At 43.0% G+C, this 20,403-nt stretch overlaps 1 protein-coding gene across 5 annotated transcripts in view; it reads right to left on the reverse strand.

Annotated features, from left to right (window-relative positions):
- The window catches only part of BIRC6 (baculoviral IAP repeat containing 6), a 1,045,545-nt gene that overhangs the window by 303,933 nt on the left and 721,209 nt on the right, over positions 1–20,403 (reverse strand). For 4 of the 5 annotated variants that reach the window (XM_029593898.1, XM_029593899.1, XM_029593901.1 and 1 more), the window contains exons 64-65: positions 13,073–13,237; positions 7,298–7,463 (exon numbers count right to left, since the gene is read on the reverse strand). In XM_029593898.1, the coding sequence (XP_029449758.1) occupies positions 7,298–7,463; positions 13,073–13,237 (331 nt within the window). The remainder of the gene's footprint in view (positions 1–7,297; positions 7,464–13,072; positions 13,238–20,403) is intronic. The other variant, XM_029593897.1, reaches the window with a different exon arrangement.

Consider the following 20,403-nt stretch of genomic DNA (forward strand, 5'->3'; position numbering starts at 1 on the left):
GGCATATTCCATCATCAAGTGTTAAAACCCCGTGAATAAATTTGTTGAGCAGGCATACTTGTTACACTTGGCAACAAAAATTGTATTACTATAAATAAGCGAACAATTCATGAAAACGCTTTTAGCGGTTGTGCCTTTTGTTCATTTATGAGGGTGAACACTTGATTAAATAAAAATGTGGTATTCACGCTATGTGGTTCACCATTCATTTAGAAAGTCTTACCAAATAGTTCACGAATGCTTTATCTTATACAATCATACAAGTGCATACACTCTCTCTTATGCTCAATCACACATGCTCCATTTCTCATGGTCAATCCCTCACATACACACTGTCTCTCCTGCTCAGTCATACACATATACATAAGCTGTCTCTCATGCATATTCATGTACACAAACATTCTGCTCTTGCTTAATCATACACACATACATATCTATCACGCTCTTTCACTTGTTTCCCCCTCTGGAAGAACAAGGAGAAGCAGCAGCAGCCTCTTCCTTCATTCATCTCACACAGCCACCAGACTCTTCCCTTTTCTCCTACTCTGTGTCCTGCAGCTCTTGCTCATGACTGTGGGGAGGGGGAGGCTAATGCTGCTTCTTTCAACTTCACGGGCAACACTCCTCCTAATTGCTGAGGAGTTGGGAAGGCTGATGTTATTTGCAGTTATACAGGCCATGCCCCTTCTAACTGCTGAGGCAGGAAAGAGAGGTGAGAGGCCAACTTGCTTCTTGTGGCTCTGTGGCCACGCTTCTAACTGACGGAGTGGGGGAGGAGGTGCATCGAAGGCTGATGTGGTTTCTTTCAGTTTTGCAGGCTGCGCTCATCATGACTGCTGGGATGGGAGGCTGCTGCTTGTGGCTCTGCGGGCCACACTGAGGCAAGGCGTGTGGAAGGTCAATACTGCTTGTTGCAGCTGCAAGGGCTACAGTCCTCCTGACTGTCGGGAGGGGGCGGGGGGGGGGGGGGGGGAGCGAGAGAGGGAGGGAGAGGGAGGGGCTGCGAAGCTTTCTTTGAGCTGGGCAGCAGCAGCACTGATGATTTTTTTCTCCCGATTTGGACCCTTCCCCCCACTTCAGGGACAGCCCTGATGGTAGGTGGGATACCAAGAGCAGGCATAGCAGTTCTTCTTGGAAGAGATGCAGCTCTTCAGCCAAATTGGGAGAGAAATGGTGCCCCCCGGCTGATGGTGCCTATGGCCAAGGCCATATTGGCCACGGGCTAGCTACAGCTCTGGGTTGTTGCTGTTTGATTTCTGGGATTTAGTGCTATTTTGGTATGCCAGGTTTGCTATACAGGTTTTGTGTGAAAAAATATTTTGAGAGATTCTTGTGTTATTTTACAAAATGTTTGGTAAAGGAAGGAGTTTGTCTCATTGCTAGTGAAGTGAAAAAAGAATTTGAAATATTTTTGTGCGGCTAGTACGAGGAAATATTTGAGCTCAGCCAAGTTGGCCATTTCAGAGATTACATTTCGCCAATGAAGTATGGATGTAAATGTATATATTCCTTCAATTAATTTTTGGAGTTTAAGCCCAAAAATTAGAGATGACACATTCATCAGATACTGTGACAAGAGTCCTTAAGCATATTTGTAAAATCTCTCTCTCAAAGTTTAATATTTACAAGTATGACTTCCGATTACATGTTTTCATAGGATTGATCTGGGAGGAGTGATGGTAAGGGTCATCATGACTACTGAGTTTATCAAAACTTCTAGGGGTTGGGGAAAGTGGGGTAGTGAGAGAACAATACCCTTGTTGCACTGGCCCTGTCAGCTTTACATTAATTTTTAAACCATTCCATCATGTTTTACCTTTAATATAAAGACAGTAATTAGTAGCAGTTATGGAACATGAGGCTTCTGTTATGTGCTCTGCACTCATCAGCAGGCCTACAAAAAAAAACTAAAAACCACAGAGTGCCCTTCCTTCCTCAACTTTCTTTGCTCCTAATGAGTCATGGACTGGATGCAGGGGACCCAAGAACAGTAAGATCCTAATCTCAAGATCAAATTATTAAAAAAAAAAAAACCAAAAAAAAACCTCGACAAGGGCATCAACTGCTTGCATTAAAAAACGGTCTGAATAGCAAGAACAAAAGAACAAATTATCTTAAGTAGAAGACAGCACTGGCCATATTGTAGAACTGAGTATTTGCGCAGACAAACAAATATAACACAAGGCGGGTAGACTGTTTTGAAGGCAGAACAGGATTCTTTAGAACCTAATTTCCACTTCTTTGAGTCCAGCAAGTTTTTTTGTTTTAAACACAGGACAATGCAACTTCAGGACCACAATTAAAAATAATCCCAAGTTCACCGATGCATAACTGAACAAGTAATTCTGCCATAAAATTCATCTAGTCAGCACCCTTGAAACCAACGATGAAATGCTGATTTCTCAACAAAGCAACCGAAGTGGGACTCTCAGCATTACAGCAGCTGCTACGTTTGCAATAAAAAGTCAGTTTCCTCTCACTTAAAGGGTTCTAGTTCAAGGAGTTTGAGGGAGAAATCTAATGTTTAGCACATAACAGAGAAGATTGTTCCAAACATCCTCTCTCATTATGACATAAGATACAGATAGTATGTAAACAAACTAGGACTAATTTTGTGCTGCCATTTCTTAACAAGAAATCTTGGCAAAAACAAATGCTTTTATATCGAGGGGCTCTTGCTAGCTCTGTTCCACTCAACAAGACACTCTGCTTTCATAAAATCATTTGAAAAGGAGCTCCTCTGAGCCCTCACAAGTACCCTCTCCAGTACATTACTGTGTTCCCTAAAAAAGCATCTGATGTTGCCAATAGTTCATTAAGTGGCCTATGACACAAATACAGTACACAATAGACACAGTAAATAATGAAGCCTAGAAGCTATCCTTTTAGCAAAGCTGTTGTCAGAACACAGACAAATTTTCCAGTGATTAGTTTGCTATATGAAGCTAATCAATATGAGGCTGGAAGCTGAAGTTAGCCACTATACTTGGAAATAGCCCAGATACACTAGACACTTGGAAGCTGGAAGACTCCCAAAGAGTCTGATACTATGGCAATCCAGGAAATGTAACTGGCCACAAGCTAGCTTCCCTGTTTCTCTAATACAATGTTGAAATGCAGTTTAATCTAATCTAATATTGATTGTAAAGTGAGCACAGACTAAATCTGATGTGCCCCTTAGTAAAAACAGAAAAGACGAGTAAGTGCAGGGTTGAGGAAGGGAGATGAAAATAAGGTATAAAGATTCATGAAGGAAGAAGAAATGGAGAACATAGCAGGTTAGACGTTAGCTAGTTAGGAAGTACGCTCAATTCTATGCATGCCACTCTGGCTCTGTATGATGTAATTAGCACTATGTGAAAAAAATAATTTGCACAGCTGAGTTTTATGGGAATAATCTGTGTGACCCACATAAATATTAGGGATGTGCATTCGTGTGTCCATTCCTTTGGATGCCTATCGTGCATCTATCTAACGAATGAAAGTACGCACAACGAATGGTGTGTGCCTAATGGACGCACTTTAGATGGGCGTGCATAACATTCGCTTTGTGCCCGCATTTGTCCGTTCGTCATATACATGCTTACGCTTGAAACAAATGAAATGAATGGGCATCAAAAACTAACAAATGCACATCCCTAATAAATATTGCCTTTCACAGCGTAAGATATAAATGGATCTCGTCTGAATTTTTATGAAAACCCAAAGCCATGTAGCATTTTATTAAACATATGGCAGTGCACTTGTAGCTTTTAAGCTAAAATACAAGCAGGGGCTACTCTAACATTTTCTTTGCTTTGAAGGGGAGCGTACAGTGAAAAACATTGGGAAAGCAGAAGAGAGATAAATATGGGAATGAGAAGGATGGGAAATAATTGACAGTCAGGGACAGCATTGATGTCCAGGTAAAAACATTGGCAAATCATTAAAATGCAGATAATAAAATGTACATTTTTGTGACAGAATTACAGAAGCATTTTTGAAAAGAGAATTAACCAGTAATTTAGTATAATTAAGCATACTTTCAAATGTCTAAATCTAAAACAGAAGGAAAACTGATTTAATTAAAAAAACAAACCATGTTAGCCAAGTTCAGCTTTGCGGCATCCTAAAGTGATACAATATAAAATTTGTATATGCAACCAACTCCAGAATGTCACAGGATGTAGCTGTTGCCGGTGGGTTTTTTCCTGCCAATGGCTTGTAAACATATCGCCAGTTCATGCTCTTACAAGAAACAGTGAAGAAAACAAACTGCTCTTTCAAAATTTTCTAAATCACCCTCTTAGGGCTCTCTCTGCTTCCAACCTTTGCTCTTTACCTGTTCCTTTCTAAGCAGAGGAGATCCAAACAGAGTCAAGATGCACTTTAAGGGGCTTTCAAAACTATCGGGCCAATACAGTAAAATGCGGGGGAGAGCCGGCGCTCCGAGGCGAGTGCCAGCTCTCCTGGGCGCATGATTTAGTATTCAAATAAGGGCTCGTGGTAATAAGGAGACACTAGGGACACTAGCACGTTCCTAGAGCCTCCTTATTGGCAGAAGTGGCGAATGTCAGCGGGTTTGACGGCCGACGCTTAATTTTACTGGCGTCGGTTGTTGAACCCGCTGACAGCCACGGATTTGGAAAATGGACACCAGTAAAATTGAGCATCCATCTTCCAACCCACGAGCTGATTTTTTTTTTTTTATGATTTAAAAATTTTTTTTGGGGGGGGCCTCCAACTTAATATCGCTATGATATTAAATCGGAGGGTGTACAGAAAAGCATTTTTTTCTGCTTTTCTGTACACTTTCCCGGTGCTGGCAGGCGTTAATATCTGAGAGTAAAATGTGCGGCTTGGCTGCACATTTTACTTTCTGGATCGCGAGGGACTAACTAATAGGCTCATCAACATGCATTTGCATGTTGGAGGCGCTATTAGTTTCAGGGGGGTTGGCCGCGCGTTTTCCACGCGCTATTACCCCTTACAGTATAAGGGGTAAAAATAGTGCGTCAAAAACGCACGGCCAAACTGGGGCTAACGGTGCGCTCAGTCGAGCGCACCATGCTGCATCGGCCCATATGTAAATGGGCTGATTTTGATTGTTACAGGATCAGTTTACTTAAGATTGATCTGTCTGAACTCCGCAGTAGGAACATAAGGTTGTTTAGAGCAGTGGTTCTCAATCTTTTCTCTGTCGGGACACACCTGACAGATGGGTCTCACATGTGACACACTGAACCATGTGACCATCATGGGGCTAAATGTCAACCTACACTCTGCATCCAAAGCAACCCCCCCAACAATGGATCAAAGCAGAACAAGTGCATTACCTGTACAATTCACCATACAAAAAAAGATAGTCTGGTTCTGGTATCATCTCAGTAACAGCAAAACAAACTCCCTCTACTACCAAGTGCAACAGACCTCCTTATGAAAAGACAGCAATTTACCACTAATGCATGTCCTATTGAGGAAACAAGAAATAAGACTGATACAAATGCCTGCATGCTAGTAAAATACCTCACCTCAGTCACACACTCACAGAACTGACCTTCACCAAGTACAGAAAAACCACAGAAGTGGAAATCCCAAAAAGCCACTCTGTATTCAGTGCAAAACTGGAGAAATGGAAACATAAATATAACATCTAGCATAGTCCCAGAATCTGCAATAATGCACAATAACTAATCCGCACAAAATTACACCTGTATTATGGAACACACTCAAACAGTAACAACCTAGGCTATGAAAAGGCAACACTACAAATATTAAACCAAGCCCTGAACACCAATCCACCTCCGATTAGGAAAACAGAACAAGCCAAGCTACTATAGATCCCCACACAGAAATAATTGTAAAACTATACTCATAAATGTTTCAAAACAGCTGATAAACAGAACATCCAACAATTAAAACTCATAAAAATTGTAAAAAATTTTCCAAAGAGCAATAAAATATTTCAAAACAGCAGACAGCACATAATACCCAATAATTAAAATGGCAGTCAATCAAGAAAAATACACTTATAAAGCCACCTTTACTTTCCTTCTCCAGCAACTCTCCTATTCCTTTCTCTTGCAGGCCGATAGCACACACCAGAAGCAGCAGTGGCTACTGAAGCTCAGTCCTCACGGTCCTCTTCCTTAGGGGACGATACCAGTCTCTCTTACACACACATACCAATTAAAAGCCACAAGTAGCCTCTCTGTCTCTTCCCTCACACACACCAGTCACCTCCCTGAACAGTGTTTCTCTCTGTCACACATACATTCTTACTTACAAACCCGCTCTCAATCACACACACACGCTCTCTCTCTCGCTCACATTGTCTCAATCATACACGTGCTCTCTCACTTAGACACATATATAGTAACATAGTAATGACTGCAGAAAAAGACCAAAATGGTCCATCTAGTCTGCCCAGCAAGCTTCCCAAGGTAGTAACTGCCGCTCCGTGCAGGTTACTCCCATGTTTCTCTTAAGGGTAGTAAGTGCAATATTGTCAATTACACTTGTACAAACACGCTCTCTCTTACTTACATATATGCTCTCTCTCCCTCGGCTTTGCTCTCACTCATGTCCCCCCCACTCCTCCCCAGCACAAATAGCAGCTGCAGTAGCCTCTTCCTCTAGCCCTCGTGGCCCAAGAATGAAGAATTCCATCAGCTGTGGGGGGGCTAATGCTGCTCTTTCTCCTAGTGCTGATCGCCGGCTGTGCTTATTTTGGGCCGGGTTCGCATTGCTGCCACTATTTTATGTAGCAGGGTCCTCTCTTCTTCCCGTGTGCCCCACTGTACATCAGTTCTTCTTCCAGACTGTCGGGGTGGGAAGAAGGAAGGACCATGCTGCTAATGTTGCCCTTTCCATTAATACTGCTGCGGGCAGAATGGCAGCAGTGTTAGTGGAAGAACGTCGGCATCTCGCTGCGATGGAGGAGAGGGAGGAAAGAGCAAATGGGGTAAATTAGACACTGGGAAATCACGACACACCTGCCGGTGTTTGGCGACACATTGGTGTATCGCTGGTTTAGGGAACCAAAGGAAACAGGATAGTATTTAAAAGGGGATCGGGAAAAATCACAAATTTTATTTTAATAAAGGCAAAGTAAAAATATGACCCAGGACACAACCAGATTTGCAGATTTGCTTTTCAGGCTCTTTTTTCCCCAACACACAACATGAAACACCATTAGAAATTGGACTCTTTCATCCAGCATTGCTTTTACATATACGAGTTTCAACATTTTCCTCCAAGCATATTTCAGAGAAGCAGCAGCAATTCTAATTTAAAATAGAGAAGTATGCCACATTACCTGAATCATTGCGGAGGTATGACGACATTGCCGGAATGAGGCATGACTGGCTAAGCAGTTCCTGCAAGACAGATGGGAGGGCGTTGCAATTCTGCCCTCTACCTTCACTAGACTGGACATCCCCATTTGCTGAGCAGCCTGCTGGATTTATGTAGCTAGCAAGAACCTGAAAATCAAATATCAGATGGATCAACACCAAACTCTCTATACAGGACCTTTCACTTAAAGAGCTCATTTTTTAACAGCCTGTATAGATTGAAAGGCAATTACTCGCATACTTTGTACACATTTTCAAACATAAAGTGAACATGCAGCTTTCCTTTAAAAATGATTTCACTAAAACTCTTCAGACAAATTTACATACGCTACTTTATACATAGATTTCAGGAAAATTTGCACACACCTTTTGAAAATTAGTACGTTTGCAGACAAATGCAAACCCCCCCCCCCCCAACCTTATCCGATAAATTTATGCAAATACGGGATATATGTTAGCGGAAAAATTGTTCTAGCTGGTCTTGAACCAGGGTCTGCTTGGTTCAATGCTGGTATGCTATGTGTAGAGCAACAGAATGGTACTGAGAAATCCATGCTCAGACTATTGCTAACCTGTGTATGGCTCTGCCCTTAAGGATCTAGATTGATCTTCAAGGGATTCAAAAAGTAACTGGGACATCTGGAAGGTGCTCCCAGCATTTGGGCTACTAGGAGGCCAAGAGACAGTGTGGAATCACAGTGGAAGACTCGGGAGCTGCTCTTAATCCTGCATCTACTGAATGTAATGGAAAAATATTGAAGCTCCGTGTTAAGTCTGTAAATAAAATTGTGTCTCACATATTGACTGTTTGACCAAAAGAGGAACAACTTTGGAAACTGATCTGGATTTGATAAGTGGACTGGATTTAAGTTGTGCCCTAACCATGAGCATTTGCAGTCTTGATTGACATTACCTGTTGATTTCTACCTGCAGTAGATCATGTCAGGAATATTTATGTCATTGCCCATTTGCTGACTCTCGCCGAGTTAGCAACGGATTGCATTCGTTCCGGTCTGAAGCTGCTCTGCTGCTGCTAGAAGCTATCTTCACCCTCCGAGGTTCTACTAACTTGGGTACCGCTCCTCGGGGCCCTTTGCTTATTTCCAGGTGCCTATCCTGAATCCAGGTACTCGCTCCTTGAGGGCCTGTGTATCTATCCTGGTGACTGCTACCAATTCTTCTACCTGCTGGAACACTACCTATCAGCTAGAGAGAGAGTACTACTTCTCCCAGTCTGTTCATCTACAGCTCCTTGTTGTCTATCTGCATTGGGCCCTACACCACCATTGTGGAACAGGACTCCTCTGCCAAGGAACACAGACTGTTGCTACCTATCCTCTCTCTATTGCTTATTGGGAACTCTATCTATTCAGCTACAAGGGAGTGTGTAATAACATCTCCTACAGCGCCTCACTGGATATCTGCATCGGGGCCTTATACCACCATTGTGGGACGGGTCTCCTCCGCCGAGGATCACAGACTGTTGCTATCTAATCCACTCTCTACTGCCACCTCTGGTGAACCATACAAGCTGATAATAAAGATATATTCTCTGTGTTTGTGCATCTGAGTCTAGCCTGGTGCTACCATTCCTTATGGGGCTCCTCCCTGTGGGAGTCACTATCACTGTTGCCCCTAAGAATCCACAAAACACCTCGATATCATAACAGGGCATCTTTGTGAGGTTCACCTTAGATGTTGCGTCCGCTGACCAATTTTGTAACCAAGCTGTCTTCTAGCCGCCACCACTGAGCCTACTTCTCTGGCCAAGGTGCGTATTAGGTCTGAGCTTGCATCCGCTAAGAAAGCTGTGGCAGGCTCAATAGTCTCTCTGGTTTGCGCCCCTGAGCTATCTACCTCTCTCTCTCGAGAAGCAGACACGAATGAGCCACCAGGGCACAACAGGAAGCAATCTGCAGTGTCATTGCTGCCACGTTGAAGACCTGCTTAAATATGGATTCCAACCACCTATCATGAGCATCCTTCAAGGCCACTCCTCCCTCTACTGGGATAGTTGTTCGCTTTGAGAAGGCACAGACCAGGGCCTTCACCTTTGGGAAATGCAGGCGTTCTTTGGCCGCCAGGACCAGAAGATATAAGGCCTCTAGGGCCTGACCTCCATTAAAACTGGCTTCCGGGGCATCCCATTCCAGGTCAATCAACTCCTGGATGGCTTCCATCATCGGGAAATAGCAAGAGGCTTTCCATAGAGACACCAGGATGGGATTCTTACTTGGTTGACATAATGTTCGTGCCAGAAACTCTCAGGGTCTGGGAGACCAGGGCCGGTAATTCATCTCTGTGAAAAAATCGAAGCATGGTCTGGTACGGCTCCAGGCCTGGAGGGATTTCCCCATCCTCCAATGAATCCGCATCCCCTTTGTAGTCTGTGGTGTCCGGGTCCCTGTCAGGGATACCCTTGGCGAGGCAAGGCATGTCCCGGGGCATGCTGATAGGACTGGAAGGGCTAGGCCTTCTCAGCTGGGTTTCTGGCCAGGCAGGGGCAATAGCAGACTGTGTCTGAACTAAGGTTTGTAGGCCCTGAAAGAATTCCAAGTATTTAGCCCAGGAGGAACAGGGGTAAAGTGCCACTGAACTGCCTTCTTCCGGGGGGGGGGGGGGGGGGGGGGGGGGAGGAGGACTGCCCGGAATCGCTCAGGTCCGGGGTGCTGCCAGATAAGGTCGAGGCTGACCCATCCTCTGACTGGGAGGGGCCGGACTTGGAAAAATTCTGAGAATCCAGCCCTCCCTGAGCTTCTCCTCACAGTGCAGACACCGGAAGGATTCCAGTTCAGGCTGTGCAGCCCTAATATGACAGGCAGCACAAAGGGAGTGTCGTTTGAGCTTCTTTGCTACCGGGGCCATAATATTTTGTAGCTTGTGCGTTCAGTCAGATAGTGCCTCTCGAGTGTGCACAGGTCCGCCTCAGCATGTGTAAATATGAACGGCCAGTTGTGCGTGTAATTATGCGCATGGTTATGCATGCAGATATATGCACAGGAGTGAGTGTGTTAGGCGCACAAAAGCCGGCCCGCACCGCACATACCGGCGGACAATGGGGGAAAATGGAGCTGCAACAAAACAGCGTGCAAGATGGTGTAGTCAAGGCCTGCCACGTGGATTGCCCACAGAGCCTGAAGCGGGACCTAGCCAATTGGGGAGCCGCTCAACCCACTCAAAAACCCCCTTCCTTTGCCGTATTGGGGTCTGGAATGATGTCGGTACGGCGAGCCGAGCAAGGAGACCGGAGGAAAGGCTTACCAAAGCCCTTCCACATCGCTGGATAATAGGAGTTCTTCTCTAGTTACCTGGGTTCAGCGCTTACCAGCTGAGCACAGAGATGGTATCCAGCTGTAGGTGGGAGAAGGCTTAGGCCGTCACCACGCGGTCTGCTTCCTGCACCCACTGCCCTTCAGCTGCTTCATCAGCAAGTCCACGTTGGGAACCAGCTACGGAACCAAGGCAAACCTCTGAGGGATCTTGGAAATCGCCTCAGGAATTCTCAACTGGGGGAGGGACCCTTAGGTATCACTGGGGCTTGATCTTCTCCAATTTAAAAGTAGAAATTTGAAGGTAAATTTTCCTCATCTAAATAGTGCTGTGTTCCCGATAGGAGACATAATCCACATCTGCTAGGAGATGGAGAGATACTGGATAGCTGAGGTCATTGCAGGGGTATACCTAGGGTGAAGTAGGCTTTGAAACCTGACTCCATCTCCTAGCAGGGGAGCCCATAACCCATTGGTCCTGAGTCCATCTGGCTACATGCTAGGAAATATGCTATTTGCTAACTTCATGGAGTGCCCCCTAGTCCTTTTATTATTTGAAAGAGTAAATAACACAATTCACATTTACCTGTTCTAGACCGCTCATGATTTCAAAGACCTCTATCATAACCCTCCCCTAACCGTCTCTTCTCCAAGCTGAACAGCCCTAACCTTTTTAGCCTTTCCTCATAGGGGAGCTGCTCCAGCTCACAGTTGTATGCTAACATTTCTATTTTGGAGAGTAGCACTCACACACCTTTTCTTGGATGCAAATCAACTGGGAAGACCAGGGTTGAGCAGGGGCAGAAGTACCACGATTGCAAATCAAGAAAACACCTCATATTTTGCAGAGTATTCTTGAGGGGTCCTTTGAGATGAAATGATGCCCACCAATCTGGAAAGACATCTTGTGGTGATGATATCCAAGGAACTCAAGGTAGCAAAACATTACGACAAGACAGAGGCCAGAGTGAGAAGAATACTGGAATTTGTTGCCAGAGAATGTGGTTAGTGCAGTTAGTGTAGCTGTGTTTAAAAAAGGATTGGATAAGTTCTTGGAGGAGAAGTCCATTACCTGCTACTAATTAAGTTGACTTAGATAATAACCACCGCTATTACTAGCAACAGTAACATGGAATAGACTTAGTTTTTGGGTACTTGTTAGGTTCTTATGGCCTGGATTGGCCAATGTTGGAAACAGGATGCTGGGCTTAATGGAACCTTGGTCAAACCCAGTATGGCATGTTCTTATGTTCTTAAGGTGAATAAAGAGGTATAACTAACAGAAAGAAAAGGAAGTAATAATGCATCTGTACAGGTTGCTAGTGAGGCCTCATCTGGGGTGCTCAAACCAGTCCTTGGGGTCCCCCCACTCAGTTTTCAGGATCTCTCAATGAATATGCATGAGAATTTTTTTGCATACACTACTTATGTATGCAAATGTTTCTCATGTATATTTAGTAGGGATAACCTGAAAACCCGACTGGCTGGACACGGGTCCCCCACTTTGAGCTCCTTGATATAAGCCATACACTCAGAATATACAGAGGCAATCCAGAGAAGGGCTACCAAAATGCTAAAAGGTCTGCAGCAAAGGGCATGTGAAATAAGACATTAGGACCAAAATATGTATTTCTTACAGAAGAGGATATGATAAAAATGTTAAAATACCTCAAAAGCTATCAATTCAGAACAAAAACCCTTTGCTGAAAAGGAAGTTCTAGAATAAGAAATTATGACATGAGGCCCAAAAGGGGTAGACTAGGGCTTCCCATATAGTCCTACTGACCCCACAGAGAATCAGATTTATGGGATGTCCATTATGAATATGCATGAGATAAATCTGCATATAATCCTTGTGGATATCCTTAATAGCAAAATGCCTGTGAAGTCATCAGGACAAATTTGCAATGTCCTAGAGTAGACTCATGAGTAACTTTAGAAAATGTTTCAGGATAGAAAGTGGTGGTAGATGTATGAGAACCTTGAAATGGAGGTGTAACAACAACAAAAAAAACAAAAAAGCAATAACAGGATCCAAGAAAGCATGGGCTAAGCACAGAGGGATTCTTAATTGCAAAGAAGTGAAGGGGAAGCCAGAGAAAAGCTTGAATGTCTGGCATTTGCAAAAGGAAACAGATCCTGTCAACTAGATAGGCCTTGCACTCCCTGTCAGTCTGTTTCTTATAAGTTCCTACTAATAAGGTAGAAGACAGAAGTCTAGGATATTAAAAATTCACTTAGGAGAAAAGAAATACAAGAATTCAGACCTTAGTAAAACTTATCAGGAAATGAAAGGTTCTAAAATGAGAAATGAAAAAAAAAACTGCAGGCATAAAATACTGAAAACCTCTTCAGGGGAACAGGGAAGACATTTTAACATCTTTTTCTGAATGCATTTACGGGAGACTATGCTGCTTTAAAGAAATTGCTAAATTTCCTCCTGCTTATATAAACTTCTATATGACATACCTGAAGAAGGCAAGTGACATGTTCTTCTTCTAGCCTTTGTTTGGTTAGGGCCTGTTCCACATCCCACCCAGATGCTGTAGAGCCAGTGCCAAAGCCAGTGCCTTTGGCCCAGTAGAGCTGTTGGTCTTCAGTTGTGGCACTGCTGTGTGCACTTGCAACCTGTGGCTTCAACAAAAAGAAGAAAATGAATCACTCCAGTGCCTGAGTTCACACTAGTTTCCATCTCCCATGTGAACTGTAAATCGTACAGAGTGCTTCCAAATTACAGCAGGGCAGCAAATCATTCACTTCCTCCCTTTAATCATATTAACCGGCAATATTTTTTAAAAGTTATGTGCATTAATGAAGACTAATTGAGGTCAATTGAAAATGTTACAGCTCAGCAATTAGTGTTCAAAGTCTAGCCATGTGAATGAAAAATAAAGCAAATGCAATTCCAAGCCACATCCCCCAAAATGCTGCTCCAGTCTTAGAAAAATGAGTACATTCTGAACCTATTTGCCTTACAAAATGAATAGAAAAGACCTGCCTTGTAGTGTCTAGGGACAATGGATTTATAATTCTAAGGGAGCTAGCCAGAGGTAGAACAATGAAGGCAGACTAGACAGTGATAGGTATTTCATTGCATCAGCCAAGACGAAGACCCCAATACAAAATACACCTTCATTTATGAACAAATAAGCCTTCAGGGCTTTAAAACAGAGGAAAATATATTTTCCAAGGAGAAATTCTAACATTTTATAAAATAATAATGTAATTTGGCATGGATTTTAGAATTACACTGGGGAATCATTTTTAACGTAATTCCTGTTGAGTTCGATTTTTCAGCAGTTTTAGACTTAAATAGGCATGCTGATTTCAAAACTGCAGTTAGTTTTCTTCTATCATGTCAAGTTTTTTTCTCTACAGCCTTAGGCCTGGATTTATCAAAATGCACGAAATATCGCATGTGATAGGAAAAGGGGCGTGTTTTATGGTAATAGGCTGTTTATCGCAAAGTGCACTCTCTTAGCCTCCAAGATCTGACTTCAAACCTGGTGATCCAAACTTTCTACATAAGCCACTTGTTGACAGAAAGAATATTAAATTCCCACCTCTGCACATAAAACTGGGTCTCATGAAGCAATTTGTTAAAGCTTTTCCAACTGAAGGAGACTGTTTCAAGTATCTCATTTTGGCATTTCCTAGCCTGTTTGAAAACATAAAGGCCGGTGTGTTTGACGGTCCACAGATTTGGCAGCTCATTAAAGATGAACATTTCATCGGGACAATGTCAGAACTCCAAAAGAATGCTTGGTTGTCATTCAAAAACCTTGTCAAGAACTTTCTTGGAAATACACAAGCACAGAATTACACCAAAATTGTATAGAAGTTCTTGGAGAGCTTCAAAATGCTTCGTTGCAACATGAGCATCAAGGTGCATTTTCTGCATAGCCATCTTGCTGACTTCCCGAAAAACCTTGGTGTAGTCATTGGTGAGCAAGGTGAACGATTCCACCAAGATTTGAAGGTCATGGAGGCACAGTATCAGGGTAGATGGGATGTACATATGATGGCTGACTATTGTTGGAGCATCAGGCGAGATTGTCCACAGATTGAACACTGCCTGAAAAGCTATAAGCGTAAATTTTTACCTTAATATGTGTTTGGTAGCAGAATTGTACTACTTGTACACAATTTGACTTATAGTAACAATGTATAGCCTTTGTATGAATAAAATAACTCTAAATAAACAGCATATTCAGTTAATTTTTTCTTTTATTTCCTTTGTATGTACATTTTGTATGATTTTTGGGACAAAGGGAGGGTAATCTGTACCTTAAAAAGTTGACGTGATAGAGAAAAACTGGGGTCATTTTTGGATTCAGATGTCAAAAGTTAGTCAAAAACAAGTGTCAGATCTAACTCAACGAAAATTGTGTTCCCCAGATATTTGTAATTATAAGCATTTATAGGTTGATCATATTTTATGCAGTTATTTCATGTTTGAGAAGTAGCTTGAAGGAGACTTTAGCCTTAGCTCATTCTGATCATCTAACTTTTTTTTACATCAATCCTAGTTAGATATTTAATAGATACATATAAATAATTCTACTGTTCCATTTTTTTTCTCTGTTTCACTGCCTGATTTCTTACTATTTCTCATTGAACTATTTTTTTTATATCTTTTTATTGAAGCTTATGCAATCATTAGTTACAAAATGTAACAATAATGTGAACAAGGATAAAGATGACAATTAAGCAGCTAATTACATAATAGAGTAAACATCCAAAACATTGTTCGATAAACAGACACTGCAAATGGTGAAAGGTACCTGTGCCAATGCCGATATTTTACCAGTAAGCTTGCATAATCTACATTTTTCATTATTTAGTCCCTCCATCAACCAAACCAAACAGTCTTCTGCCCATCTCCCCGCCCTACCTCCCCCCTTTTCTGTCCAGAGTGCATTGAGATCATTGTGCTACTGACCTCATTAAATCTCAGTCATTTGTTCCTTCATAAGCCAAAAGCAAGGCAAGGTAGTGTGGTCCCAGATTGGAATCTGTTACCAGTTCCTATGCCCATCAATCTCTGTATAGAGGCTATGAAGTTGCTGGGATTGTGTTCATGCAGCTTATAGCAGTCCTTGGGTTCCCATCTTGACTTGCTGGGTTCATAGCCCTGAATATGTCTCTAATCTCCTTGCTCTGGTGCTGTAAAAATCTGTCCCAAATGTTTTTAGTCCCAGCCCATTTAGTAACAGCGGATTTCCCAGTGATCATATAAAATAAAAGTAGCTAACTTGAGCATGCTATTATTCCAATGTTGGAATGCAGGGGCCTCTGCAATAAGCCAAACCGACAAAATAGTTTGTTTGGCCAGTAATGCGGTTTTGTCTAGGAAGATTTTTTGAGCTTTATTGATTTTTGCTTGCATGCCAGGCCAAAAAGTCAAATTCTTGGGTCATTTGATATGTCTTGAGCCAATAGTGTTGAGCAAAAGGCTCATATTTTGGACCTGAATGGTATGATCTGTGGGCAAGACCAGAAACAATGGAGATAATCACCCTCAAAGATCTTGCATTTTATACATATGGGGGATTGACAAATCTTCGCTTGGAAGGCCTTTGTTTTAGAGTAGTAAACTTGCCAAATGAACTTAAAAAGCAGCTCCCTTAAATTAGAATTGCCGGATACCCTTGGGATATTTTATAAATAATATTTTATATCTGCCGTGGATAGTGCTAGTGAAAAATATTTGGCCCATCTCTTCATCAACTCTGGGCCAACCTCATTGTGAAGGTACCCGGTTAATATTTTAGCAAATTTTGAACATGAAACCTTTGCTGAGTGAGGGTTCAGGAACAAGACCTTTTATTGTCTTGTTTTTTTGGAAGGGGAAACTATGCAGGCCTAGAGATACTACATAGTGCCGAAGTTGTAGATAGGCATAAAAATCAGAGTTGTGCAAATCATATTTTTGCTGTAAGCCATGGAAACTATACATGAGACTAGGAGTGTTGGCGAATAATTGACCTTTGAGGACCAATCACTTCTCAGCCCAATTCCAGAAGACTTTGTTCTCAATCCCAGGTTGGAACTGAGGGTTACCACATATAGTCAATGGTGGTGTAGTATGTGAGTCTATTGTGAGTAATTTGCAGAGATGTGCCCATGCTTGGCATCCAGAGACTAAGATTAGAAAATCTCTGTAAGAGAACGGTGGTTAAGCCATTTACACAGCTTAGGACTGAATGTCAGATTCCTGTATTTACAGATGTGACAGGTCATTTTGCGATTGCCCGCAATTGAGCCTAGCTGGGAGGAATGTGAGGGGATTGAGACTGTTCTATGCTGTGACTGGGGGAGGAGGGGGCGACATTTCATTTCTCTGATATATATTATTGTCAGAGCAGATATTGTAGGAACTTCCACAAATTGAGGGCTAATTGCTCAGTGGAACAAAGACCTAAATTTGGCTCTGGATGCTAAACTTTGAAAGTCCATATGGAATGCCTCAAGAAGTATTTCAAAATGTTTGAAAACTTTAACTTATGTTTAAATTGTTACATTGTTTATATGGAACTCCTGTATTTTTTGCTAAGTTCAGTGCTCCTAATACTTTATGTTGGAGGGGCTGTGGGAAAAGGGGGACATATTTACACGGCTATGGTGGTCATAGTCCCCCTTTTTGCTGGGAATATGGACTAATAGATCTTGCAGGGATATAGGAAACTAATTGTCTACTGCACGCAGCATGTCTAATAAATGCACAGATGTGGAAACAGGCACCTTCTCTTTCACTAATCTTGAAAGAATCACATTGGATCTTCAAGAACAAATAGACAGATATACGGACATTTGGTCCTCCTATTGGAGATGACAAGCTGATATCTTGTCCTCCTCAAGCTGATATGCCTACAGTTTGTATTTGTACTTGGTTGTACTTCATCACTGTGTAAGAGATGATTTTATTGGCAATGTATTGGCTAAGACATTTGATTCTGTTGACGGTAATAGTATGCTTTGTTACATAAACAGTTAAAAAAAAATTCCCATGCTAAAAAGGAAGATTATAGTAGTGGGGATATTCTACTGCTTGCTTGGCTAAGATAAGGAACCATTGTAAAATGTTAAAAGAGATTAAACTAGCTAGTAAGATGGGCAATAATAATAATAATAATGGGAGACTTCAATTATCCAAGTATTGATTGGATAAATATCACATCAGAATATGCAAGGGAAGTAAAGTTTCCAGATACCATCAATGACTGCTTCATGTAGCAATCGGAAAGGGAACAATATTAGACCTAGTTCAGTGAAATGCATGATCTGATGCTTGAGAAAAAGGTGCTGGATCAACTTGCAATAGCAATCATAATGAGGGTAAAGCAGAGTTGCTTACCTGTAACAGGTGTTCTCCCATGACAGCAGGATGTTAGTCCTCACATATGGGTGAAATCATCAGATGGAGCCCTATCACGGAACACTTTTGTCAAAGTTTCTAGAACTTTGACTGACACAATGAGCATGCCCAGCAAGCCACCAACCCCGCATCCAGCAGGGGTCCCCCTTCAGTCTCGTTTGTAGCAAAATGTACGAGCGAAAAATAAAATAATAAAACGTAAGCGAACCCAACTCCACGGGATGGTGGGTGGATTTCGTGAGGAATAACATCCTGCTGTCCTGGGAGAACACCTGTTACAGGTAAGAAACTCTGCTTTCTCCCAGGACAAGCAGGATGTAGTCCTCACATATGGGTGAATAGCGAGTTACAGGATGCCCGAATAGAGGCAATCAAGCAGCATCCAACGACGTGCAACAGGCACAACAACAGGGGTGCTGTTGGTTATGAGGGCAGCCTGAATTTCACAGTGGGTCGGAGGTAGGAAGTTGGGTTATTAAACTGGAAACAAATTACGTAGTTCAGACTGGCCAAAGACGGAATCTTGCCTGCCAGCCTTGTCGAGACAATGAGCTGCGAAGGTGTGGAGAGAGCTCCATGTGGCAGCTCTACAGATGTCAGCAATAGGTATGGAATGGAGGTGCGCCACTGACGTTCCCATGGCTCTGACCGAATGCACTTTCACGCTTCCCTGTAGCGGAAGGCCTGCTTGTTGGTAGCAGAAGGAAATACAGTCCTCCAGCCAGGTGGACAGGGTCTGCTTGCCCACTGGAACTCCCAGTTTGGTTTTATCAAAGGAGACAAAAAGTCGGGTGGACTTCCTATGGGCTGTAGTGCGGTCCAAATAAAAAGTGAGCGCATGTTTACAGTCCAAGGAATGCAGTGCCCGCTCACCTGGTTATGAGTGAGGCCTTGGAAAAAAGGAAGTATTATGGACTGATTTAAGTGGAAATCAGAAACTACCTTTGGCAAAAATTTAGGGTGCGTGCAGAGTACCACACGATCATGGAGAAATTTGGTATAAGGTGGGCATGTTACCAGTGCCTGTAGCTCACTGACTCTGCGAGCTGATGTTATAGCAACTAAGAATATCCCTTTCCAGGTGAGATTTCGGAGCTCACAGGAGTGTAGGGGCTCAAACGGAGGTCGCTTGAGCCATGCTAGCACAACATTGAGGTCCCATGCTGCAATTGGGGGATGCAGTGGAGGCTTCAGCTGGAGTAAGCCTCTCATAAAGCGTCGAAATTGGGGCATCTCCTACACCTTTATGGTAAGTGGCTATGTCACTTATATGTACTCGGAAGGAGGAAGTTTGTAGGCCAGACTCCGAGACGTGCCAAAGGTAGTCCAGGAATCTTGTTGTGGGGCAGGAAAAGTGATCTATTTCCTTTGTCGTGCACCACAAGGGAATCTTTTCCACTATAAACGATAAGATTTCCTAGTAGAAGGCTTCCGTGAAGCTACGAGGACCTGAGACACATTGTTAGAAAGGTTAAGGGACTGTAGAATTAACCTTTCAACATCCATTCCGTCAGAGACAGGGAGTGGAGGTTCGGATCACTCAACAGTCCTTTGTTCTGCGTTATTAGAGTTGGATCTGTGCCCAGGCGAACTGGTTGCTGGACAGACAGGTCGCGTAGGATGGGAAACCAAATCTGCTATGAGGATCATTGTGCCCTGGTCTTGTCATAACTTCACGAGAGTCTTGCTGATGAGTGGACTAGGAGGGTATGCATATAGAAGACCCATTCTCCTTGAGTGGGAGAAGGCATCCATCGGTGGTGACTCATGGCTGTGGTGTAGAGAGTAGAAGCGGTCTACTTTGCGGATGTGAATTGATGTAAAGAAGTCGATGTGTGGGTGACCCCACTGGTGGAAAATTCTGTTTGCTAGAGTGGGATCTAGAGCCCATTCATGGGGATGAAAGGTCCAGCTGAGACGTCTGCCATCACATTGTCTATGCCTGCCAGGTAGCTTGCTCTCAGCAGCATGGAATGAGAGATAACCCAGCCCAGCTCTGTGCCGCCTCCTGGCATAGCAGGTAAGAGCCTGTGCCCCCCTTGCTTGTTGAGATACCACATCGCTACCTGGTTGTCTGTTTGAATTAGGATTACCTTGTTGGATAGGCAATCCTGAAATGTGAATAGGGCATACCGTATCGCCCGGAGCTCCAGAAAATGTATCTGGAGGTTTGCTTCTGACCTGGTCCAGGTTCCCTGGATTTGTAGTTCGTTGACATGGGCTCCCCAACCGAGGTTGGAGGCATCTGTGGTCAATGTAATCTGAGCATCTGGGGGTTGGAAAGGTAGTCCTGTCTGAAGATTGGACTCTTGTATCCACCAAGCCAGTGAGTGGCGAAGCTGACTGGTGACGTGGACAGTTTGTGACAGATCTTGGTTTGATAGGGACCACTGAAACTTTAAAGTCCATTGTGTTACTCTCA

The sequence above is a fragment of the Rhinatrema bivittatum genome, chromosome 3 (genome assembly GCF_901001135.1).
Source record: "Rhinatrema bivittatum chromosome 3, aRhiBiv1.1, whole genome shotgun sequence".
Taxonomy (NCBI): domain Eukaryota; kingdom Metazoa; phylum Chordata; class Amphibia; order Gymnophiona; family Rhinatrematidae; genus Rhinatrema; species Rhinatrema bivittatum.